Genomic DNA, 9,309 nt, shown 5'->3' with positions numbered 1-9,309 from the left:
GGGCACCACGTTTTTGGCCGCCAGCCCGACGCGCGGCTGGTCGGGCTGCCGGGGCAGCGCCGCTTCGAGCACCCGGCTCGCGTGCGGGAGGTGCTCGAGGCGATGCTGTGCGCGCGCCACAAGCTGCTCATCTTTCACGACCACTCGTACCAGCGCGACGGCGCTCGCCCGCTCTACCCAGTGGGCATCGACTACGAGCAGATGCAGCGGGACAAGAAGTTCCTCACGACGGTGGTGCGGCTGCCGGCGGCGGCGCGGGACGTTGCGATGCCCTTCTGCCGCGAGCGCGTCGCCGTCGCGTCGAGTGACGGCCGAGTCGACTTCTACCCGCTGCTGGACGAGCGGACGCACGGCGAGTCCGTGCATGTCGACGTGCCGTACCGTGGGGTGCTGTTAGACCCGCATCGCAGCGATTACCTGTCGACCGTCGAGGAGCAGGGCTCGCTGGCGCAGGAGAGCGCGGCGCACGAGGCAGCCTACGCCGAGGCGCTCGCAGCGCAGCTGGAGTCGCTATCCGCAGAGATCGGGACGGGCGGCTGGGGGAAGGTGGCGGTGCTTGTCACCAGCACCGTCCCCTCGCCTGCATGGCTTTCGGGTCAAGCTCAAGGCCAGAGTGAAGGTCAGAGTGAAGAGTGAAGTATGGGGTCAGGGCTAGAGGGCTAGGGGCGAGGGAAGTCTAGGTGCGCCTGGTGCCGCACGCCCGTGCGCGCCGTGGCGAGGGTGTACGCCCACACTGCACACGGGGCTATTTCTGCTTTTCTGGGCCGACACCCAATCTTCCCGTCCCGACCCCTACAGTTCTCAGTTGGCATTGGCACCAAGCCCCAAGCGCATGGTCGAAGGGCGCAGCCTCGCCGATGGGAGCGCCGCGGAGTCAAGGATGCGGCTGGACGGCCATCGTTCAGAAGTGAAAAGAACTTAGAGCAGTGATGAAGAGTCACTGAGTCAACAACTTAGCTAGCGCAGCCTCCATCCTCGTCCCCAACACGGTGACTATCAAGAGAGAGTCTATCAGACTATCTGCCTTTCCTCCCAACGATGCCGCCGAGCGGAGGACGCAGGAACCTAAAGTGCGACACGTCTGGCAGCGTCGCGCTCGGCAGTGCGCCAGCGGTAATCGCATGGTCCGCATGCCACAGCTCGCCGTCAATAGCGCTTACATGCGCTCCTTGTACAATGCGATCGCGTGCATGAGCTCGTCGTGGTCGAGGTCCTCGTAGTCGCCATCCCCCTCGTGGTACACCTTGTAAAGCGTGGTGTCGTCATCTGCCGACGGAGGCAGCCACGCCATCACCACCCCGAGGTAGAAGTTGCTCTCGTGCTTGATGAGCACTTTCGCGTACTCGCTGCCGTTGCGTAGCCACTTCTCCTTGGGCTCCGACACGAGCGTGTGGTTGTAGGGCGGCAAGCCGATCTTCTCCCATTGGTAGACGCCGTCCGCCTCGTACACCACGCCAGCGAGGTACTTGTCGCCGCACTTGCGGATCATGTCCACTTCGCACATGTATGTCTCGTCGACCCACGTGCTCTTGAGCGTTGCGCCGATGAGACCGGCCGGATCGGACTGGAAGCGCTGGGCAAGCGTGCGCTCAGGGCCATTCGCCGGCAGCCCCACTTCCGAGGTCTCACGGGCAGGGACGCCCTCTTCCATGGCAGCATCGAACTGCAATGCCGACTCGGAGCTGATGGTTGCGCCCGCGCCCGGTCGCGAGGCAAGTGAGGAAGCTAGCGAAGCCACAGCCACGGACGCGGGCGACTCGGCTGGCTCCGGGCTGGAGTGACGCGTGCGCCGCGCGCGGTGCTGCACCCCATCGTGCATTGGGTCATTCTCCCAGTTTCCGTCTTCGTCCCGCGGCCGGGTTTGCTTGTTGGCTGGCGGCGTCTTGCGCGTGAGGGTCTGGCGCACGCGGCCCTCGAGCACCTCGTTGGGCGACGAAAACGCAAACTGCTGGTGTATCTTCTGGAACACGGTGTCCGCCACCTCACTCAGGTAGATCAGAATTCTCACCGTGCTCTGTGAGCGCATCTTGCGCAGCACCGCATGAGGCGGCCAGCTTGTCGCGATATGCAAACGCGCTGATGGACAGCCCGATGGCCCCAACAGCGAGGCAAGCCGCATTGAAGGCGCTCGTCCGCCGACCCACGGCCGGCGGCACCTCAGCCATAGTGTCGGCGGACAGCCGGCAGCAGAGAAACCGCAGTGAGCGGACCGCCACTACTGTAAGGGGAACAACTAGGTGTCCAACAAAGGGGGAACAACTCGCACCGAGACAGGACACCGAGGGCAAAAGAAAACCCACAGGGCTAACACAAGCAGTCTCGGACGCAAGTATCAGCACAAGAATCAGAATGTATTAAAAGCACCTAAAGGAGCAAGGCATACCGGTGTGAACAAGTCTCCACCGACACCCCCTCGTGCATTGGCCTTGTGGTGCTTATCCGACGTCTTGGAGTAGCAGACCTGGCCGCAGGAAATTGCACGTGCCCCATATCTCCTTGTCGCTTGGATGCCACTGGCAGGCGGAGAAGGCCTGTGGTTACGGTCTGTAGGCTCCTCAGAGGCGGAGCAAGCCTCAGCATGTTACATGAAGCGCCCGTGCCAAAGGAACGCAACGAAGGGAGTGAGGAGCACGCCCAACCCTTGTCTCTTGTGGCAATGCTAAAAACCCAAAATTTAAGAACGGCTCAAAGTCGGTAGACACTTCGAGAGGGGCATGCAGCGCGGAGGTCCCGACGGACACGCTATCGGGTTTTTCACAGGAGCGACCCGGTTTGCGCTCTCTGCTCTCTGGACTCTGCAACAGGCTTGGCAACACACGAGCACGATCAAAACATATTACCTTCCACGATCGACGCACACGACAACTACTCTCGCATGCTCTCGAGCGCGGCGGCGGGGCGGTGATACAAGTGATAGCCCCGCCCCCTCGCCCAACCCAGGTTGGCTGCGCGGAGCACACATGAATCCCACACGCCATACCGCGAGAGCGACCCAACTCGTCGACATCGTCCGATGATGGTGCCGCAAAGTCAGCCTTCGGAGGCTATCGTGGGGTCGAGCCGTCAGTAGCCGTGACATGTGGTTCCACCACCCCTCGTGGCTTTGCCTCTGACCGCCACCGTTCCCAGGCTACCTTATGGGATGGAAAGGAAGGCTGGGCGAGCGTATAGAAGCGTGCTCGACCTCGTCGTGGCAACCTGCACGGCAGCGCTGGCAGGCGCGATGAGCGTCGCGCCACCTGACCCGAGACGGGTCGCAGGCGTCGTACCGAGCGCGTGGTCGTCCTTGAGCTAGGAATCTACCAAAGTGAATTCCCATGAAATCCCCAGAGGAATATACCCCAGAGGAATATACCAAAGGAAATACCAAAGAGGAATATGAGAGAGAGAGAGAGAGAGAGAGAGAGAGAGAGAGAGAGAGAGAGAGAGAGAGAGAGAGAGAGAGAGAGAGAGAGAGAGAGAGAGAGAGAGAGAGAGAAAGAGATTTGTTTTCTTTGGAATATACCAAAGAGGAAAATACCATAGTGGATTACACCAAAGAGGAATACACCGAGGTGAATTCCCGAGAGAAATATACCAAAGAGGAATAACCAACTGCAACAAAAGGGGGGTCCCCCCCCCCCCCTCCGGGGGGGGGGTATGCCGGACTTTCGGCAGCACCGGCCGCAACGCGTCACGCGCGCCGCGTCACGTGCGGCCGCGGCCGCGCTCCTCGCCGACTCTCCCGGCGAGGTCGTCGCGCATATCCTCAAGCACTGCAAGCTGCGCGACTTTGGCGCCCTCACTTGCACGGCGGGGTGGCTGCACCCGCTGCTGGAGCTCGCGCTCCGGCTGCGCGCTGGGGAGAATGGACACGCACTCCCCCAAAAGCTCCAGCTCGACGACGACTCGTGTCACCGCCGCGTGCAGGCGATGCTTTCGCTCGAGTGGCGGCGGACGCAGATTGGGCGGCGTACGATTGCGGCGGGAATGTCGCACTCGCTCTTCATATCGCCCGAGGGCACGCTGCTGTCGTGCGGAACGGAGTGGGACGTGGACGGTAACCCGACGCCTGGCCTCCTCGGCCACGGCACGCGCAGCCCACCCGCCACCCAACACCGCACTCCGTCTCCCCTCTCTCTCCCTCCCTTTCTCTTCTCTCTCCCCCTGGGCCCCGCCTGCCCCGCCGCCGCCCGCGCAGGCATCGACCCGCGCGGCGGCTTGTCCCTCTTCCCCGCCACCCGCACTGTGCACGGCGCCGCAGGAGAGCTCGCCGTTGAGGAGCTGCCAGCAAACTCGATCCACGTGAGGGCCGCCCTGCCCTCATACAATTACACATCACAAATAGCGCGCCGCTGCGCAAATCTCTAGCAGGCGTCCCGACCCTCCCCCCGCCTGTCCTGCTCCCCTCGCCGTCCGCCTCTCCTCGCCCGGGGAGCGAGCTCTGCGCACCCGCCTCGCGGCTGTCGGGGTCTTGTCCGGGCGCTCCCGGAAGCTTCTTGGAACCATCCCGGAGCCTTCCCTGACCTTCCCCGATCCTTCGGAGCCTTCCTCGGAGCCTTCCTGTGCCGGATAGGTTCCGACCCCCATCCCTGGGCTCGCCAACGTGCGCATCCGCTCCGTGGCGGCGGGCGTCTCCCTGTCGCTCGCAGTCACCTTCGATGGCGAGGTGTACTTGGGGGGGGGGGGGGGCAGGGAAACGAGGCCAGGCTCGGCCACTGTCCATGACACGTTCTTGACATGCCACAGGTGTACTCGTGGGGCCAGGGAACCATGGGCCAACTCGGCCACGGCACTGCGAGTCCAACTCCTCCCTTTCCCGGATTTCTTTTCGTTCAAGTCCGTTGCTTCCTTGTTTAGGCACTTGGACGAGCTCGCAGTCCACGCCACGCCAGATCACCGCCCTCGCTTCGGAGCGAGTCGTCGCCGTCGAGGCTGGTTTCATCCACGCCCTAGCCCTCGCAGGCACGGCCTCTCCCTCTCCCTCCCTCTCCCTCTCCCTCCCCTGCCGCCGCCTCTCTCCTCCCCGCTGCGTCCCGCCACATCTCTCCGCGCTCCTGCCTCCCTCCACGCTCCTGCCTCCCTCCTCCCTGCCGTCTCTCTCCTCCCTCCCGCCTCCCTCCTCGCCGCTGCCTCTCTCGCCGCCCCTCTCGACACACCCGCGCACCGACGCCCCTCGCCTCACCGTGGCCCCTCGCCCTCGCAGAGAGCGGCGCCGTCTACGCTTGGGGAGCGGGCGCGGACGGCCGGCTAGGCCACGGCAACGACGAGCACTTCTCGATGCCGCGCCGCATCGAGGCGTTCGCCGTGAGGCACGAGATCGTGATCTCGACATGTAACTCGGCTCATCTCGAGCATGCTGCTCCCCAGGCGCTCGCAGGGCGACATGTGCACGCGGTCGCGGCGGGGCGCGCGCCGCCCCGTGCTCCCCCTCGCCGTGCCTTTGGTTGACGCAACCGCCGCACACACCCCAGGTCCACATCGCACGACATGACAGTCGAGAAAAGACACAGAGAGAGTGGCGGTCAGACAGGCAGCTCTTGGCTCACAGCGTGGGTGGTTGTGTCGCAGGTACGAGTCGTCGCTCGCCCTCACCTCCGAAGGAGTCGTTTTCTCGTGGGGCAGAGGCCCGCGCTCGGCCGGCACGGCGCATCGGTCGACTCAATCAAGACGTCATCTTTAGTGGCTGTGTATGGCTATGTATTAGGCGCGCTCGGCCAGCTCGGTCACGGAGGGAACCCTCAGCCGCGTTCGGAGCCGCTGCCGCGCGTCATCGACGCTTTGCGAGGCCGCTGTCCCCCCTTTCCCCCCGCCCCCCCCCCCCCCCCCTCCCGCCCACCCGCCCCACCTGCCCCACCCCACCCATCACCCTGCCCCACCCCACACCCACCCACCACCATCACCACTACCCACCACCCTACCCCACCCCACCCACGCCCACCACCACCACTTCCCACGACCGTCCCTCCCGTGCTCACCGAACCGCAGGCACCCCCATCGCCTCGGTCACCGCCGGCAATAAGCCCCTTTGCCCTCAGCGCAGCGGGAACCTTCTCTGAACCTTTGCTGAACCTTTCCTGTACTGTAGGCAACAAGCGCTCTCTCGCCCTCAGCCGCAGCGGCGGCGTCTACTCCTGGGGCGACGGGGCGGATGGCCAGCTCGGCCACGGCGACGAGACGCACACGGACGCCCCGAAGCTGGCGCGAGAGGACCCGAGCGAGACCCGAGAGGACCTCAGAGCACCTCAGAGGACCCAAGAGGACCCGCCCGTGAGGACTCGAAATTGCCCGATATCACCCGAGATCACCCTAGATCACCCGAGATCACCCGAGATCGTAGGGATTCCTAGGTGGGCGCTCTCGCGAGGCTCGACGTTGCAATGGTGGTTGCCGGCGCCTCGCACTCGTTTGCCCTCACTGCAGACGGCGCGCCGCTGCCTCGTGCTCCCGATGCCTCCCCCAATGCCCGATGCATCCCAATGTCTCCCAATGCCAAATGCCTCCCAACGCCCAATGGCTTCCAATCCTCATGGCTACCAATCCCGTAAGGCTCCCCATCGGGGGGGCAAGCAAACCCCCCCCCCCCCCCCGACTCAGGCGCGCTCTACTCTTGGGGCGCGGGGCAGTGCGGCCGCCTCGGGCACGGGGACGAGTCCAAGCAGCTGCTGCCGACGCGCGTGGACGCCCTCTCGTCCGTCAAGGCGCGAGAGATCGCCCGAGATCGCCCGAGATCGCCCAAGATCGCCGAGATCACCCGATAGGACCCGAGAGGAATAGAGACCACCCAGGAGGACTCGAAATCACCTGAGATCACCCGAGAGGGCCCGAGAGGGCCCAGAGAGGGCCCAGAGAGGGCCCAGAGAGGGCCCAGAGAGGGCCCGAGAGGACACGAGAGGACACGAGAGGACACGAGAGGACACGAGAGGACCCGAGAGGACCGGAGAGGACCCGAGATGGCCCGGGGCGCGCATTTCCCCCCGTGGCCGAGGCGTCGGGTGGCCGTCCGGTCCTCATGACGGAGGGTTGCCTCTCATGACCGAGGGTTCCCCGCGAGAGGGTGGCGCTGTGACACGGCGCATAGGACGCGGCGGCGCTCTTCTCCCCGCGACACCCTCCGCACACCCCTTTCTGCTGGCCACTGCCGGTGACGCTTCGTGTGCTGCCTGCCCGCCAGGTGGTGTCGGTTTCGGGCGGCGCGTTTCACTCCGTCGCAGCGGACGAGCGAGGCGACGTCTACGGATGGGGCGAAGGCGACGGCGCTTCGCTCGGGCTGCAGCTGACGCAGGACCAGCTCAAGCCGCGCCAATACCCCAACTGGCTCAAAGCGGCGCTCTGATCGCGACATGTGTCAGCTTAGATGCGGCAACCAAAGGCGCCCCTCGAGCACCTCTGGGTGGGCTCCGGCCCACCTTGCGCAGTAGCGGGTGGGCGCCGAGTGGACGGCAAAATTGCCTCGCGTGAGCGTGCAGCCCGCGGGCTCCCAGGTCACCCTTCAACGCTAGTGTTTCTTGCGCCGCGACTGCAGGCTCTGCGGGTCGGGATGGGCGGGATTCGCGGCGCGTTGCCGCGGTCATCGTCCAGGTCATGCAAAACGGGCCCTGAGTGTGAGCGAAACGTGTACACCGGCACATTGTCGGCCGATGCGCGGCTCGCCGCCCACCCCACGCGGTCCCTAGGTGTTATATAGCATAAACACCATCCGTGCAGGGCTCCTAGGCCATCAGTGGGTCCACAGTGGACGGGCACACAGCCTCAGCCGGCCCGGCGGGCTCCCGACCAGAGCCCGTCCGGAGGCTACAAACGGACACTCTACCGACCTCCACACCCCTAGACAACCCACCCCGACTAGCACACGGTGTCGGCCCGACCGCCCTGCGGCCCCAGCTACCAGCTGGCGCCGCTCGGCCCGGCTGGAGGCGCCTGGGGCGCCCAAAATCGCGGAGCCGGCGACGTCCTCCGGCCAGCAGCCGGATCGGGCGTCCGACCCGCCCCCTCGGCGACCCTAGATGGTCTCCCCGACCCCCGAGGCTTGGCGCACCGCGGGAGGGGGGCGGCCCAGCCACCCTGCACCGCCCAGGTCGCCCTCTGCGAGCCCAGGCACGCCGTCGAGAGTGCCGACGCGATGTCGACGATTTTGGCCTGCGAGACGGGGGCGAGGAGCAGTGTGATCAGTCTGCGAATAAAATGGCTCCTTTGCTGCTTTGGCGTCTGGGTGTGGGTCGGGCACGGGGCAGGTGGCCGCCATTCTGTTTGGTTTTTGCCTCTTTGTGTCCCTCTCAGCTCACAGCCATCACCCTCCCGCCTCCACTGGCGCGCGCTGCTCCTTCCTCCGAGGGTGCCGAGGGTGCCTCGGCGCAGTCCTGATGGCTGCCGCCACCTCCGCCCTCAGGAAAGGGGCACGACCGCTGCACGATGCCTAAGAGGGCGAAGCTAGGGTGGGTCGGGAAGGCGCGAGTGCCCCATTCCTAGTTTGCAATTTCGAGAGGTGTCGGCTGTCGCGATCTCTCAAGCGACGGCGGTTGAAGCCACCGGGCGGGAGGCGGGCATGGTCCACCAGCGGCATGGCTGCGAGCACGCTGGCCGGCTCCACGGCACTGTGACCGCGCTGAAGCGGCCCTCGGCAAGGCCCATGAGGCCGCCGGAGCGCCTAAAAGCGTAAGTGGGTGCGTATATAACGGGAAGGACAGTGCTCCCGAGCCGGCTAGGGCGTTGGAGCACCTATGGAATGGGGAGGATCCCGCATTTTCCCTGACCTTTACTCGAACCCGCCGCCACCCGTGCCTCGCTCCAAACCACGCCGGAGCAGCTCTGGTCGTGCTCGGGACGGGGGGAGGAAAGTTCGGGGCACAAGAGCGTCGAGTAAAGGTCAGGGAAAAATGCGGGATCGGTCCCATTACCCGTGGCCCGGGATCCGGCGGCGAAAGTTTGGCCCCGTTCGGCCACATGGGCGTTAGCGGCTGTGGTTTCGGCCTGCACCCTCTCACGGCTCCGAGAGGGGCCCGAGAGGCCGGAGACAGGTCCACCTTGGCGCTCGCGTCGAGCTGCGAGGCCGGATCCGAGGCCGCCAGGCCGTTGGTAGCACCAGATGGAAGGCCCGCGCAGCCGATTTTTATACGCGAAAAGTACCCGACGGACTCACGAGGGCACACACTCGGCGGTCTCGCGACAGAGACGGCTCACGGGGAGGAAAGAACAGAAGCTAAGGATGGGCACGCGGGTAGGGGTGCCGTCTTCGAGTCTGGCGGCTCGCCCGGGACGAACGCTCGAGCCTCCGCCCCTCGGACGGGCTCCGGAGAGCGCGCGTACCACCGCGTCGGCGGGCGGTGGAGC

General features: G+C 65.4%; 3 protein-coding genes across 3 annotated transcripts; 1 reads left to right on the top strand and 2 right to left on the bottom strand.

Annotated features, from left to right (window-relative positions):
- Positions 1–904: 904 nt before the first annotated feature.
- EMIHUDRAFT_446664 (hypothetical protein) lies at positions 905–2,168 on the bottom strand. The gene has a single exon (XM_005756819.1). The coding sequence runs from the start codon at positions 2,117–2,119 to the stop codon at positions 1,157–1,159; it is 963 nt and encodes a 320-aa protein (XP_005756876.1). The 5' UTR covers positions 2,120–2,168; the 3' UTR covers positions 905–1,156.
- A 1,539-nt stretch (positions 2,169–3,707) lies between these two features.
- EMIHUDRAFT_471296 (E3 ubiquitin ligase) lies at positions 3,708–7,315 on the top strand (the record flags this gene model as incomplete). The annotated part of the gene is made up of 9 exons (XM_005756818.1): positions 3,708–4,069; positions 4,244–4,284; positions 4,556–4,648; positions 4,729–4,780; positions 5,186–5,314; positions 6,068–6,249; positions 6,330–6,420; positions 6,577–6,674; positions 7,154–7,315. The coding sequence occupies exons 1-9, from the start codon at positions 3,913–3,915 to the stop codon at positions 7,313–7,315; spliced, it is 1,005 nt and encodes a 334-aa protein (XP_005756875.1). The 5' UTR covers positions 3,708–3,912.
- Positions 7,316–7,642: 327 nt separating this feature from the next.
- On the bottom strand, positions 7,643–8,818 carry EMIHUDRAFT_446661 (hypothetical protein). Its single transcript, XM_005756817.1, has 4 exons — positions 8,698–8,818; positions 8,509–8,626; positions 8,282–8,395; positions 7,643–8,118 (listed from the first exon to the last, which is right to left on the bottom strand). The coding sequence occupies exons 2-4, from the start codon at positions 8,608–8,610 to the stop codon at positions 7,864–7,866; spliced, it is 471 nt and encodes a 156-aa protein (XP_005756874.1). The 5' UTR covers positions 8,611–8,626; positions 8,698–8,818; the 3' UTR covers positions 7,643–7,863.
- Between the last annotated feature and the right edge of the window lie 491 nt (positions 8,819–9,309).

Source organism: Emiliania huxleyi (genome assembly GCF_000372725.1).
Source record: "Emiliania huxleyi CCMP1516 unplaced genomic scaffold EMIHUscaffold_948, whole genome shotgun sequence".
Taxonomy (NCBI): Eukaryota; Haptophyta; order Isochrysidales; family Noelaerhabdaceae; genus Emiliania; species Emiliania huxleyi.
This window is presented reverse-complemented; position numbering and strand designations above follow the sequence as displayed.

Coding starts and splice junctions, on each gene's coding strand:
- EMIHUDRAFT_446664 (XM_005756819.1), bottom strand. CDS start 2,119: ATGCGGCTTGCCTCGCTGTTGGGGCCATCGGGCTGTCCATCAGCGCGT.
- EMIHUDRAFT_446661 (XM_005756817.1), bottom strand. CDS start 8,610: ATGGGCCTTGCCGAGGGCCGCTTCAGCGCGGTCACAGTGCCGTGGAGC. Junction 8,396..8,508: donor CCATGCCCGCCTCCCGCCCG/GTGGCTTCAACC, acceptor TCGCCCTCTTAG/GCATCGTGCAGCGGTCGTGC. Junction 8,119..8,281: donor AGCAGCGCGCGCCAGTGGAG/GCGGGAGGGTGA, acceptor CCCGTCTCGCAG/GCCAAAATCGTCGACATCGC.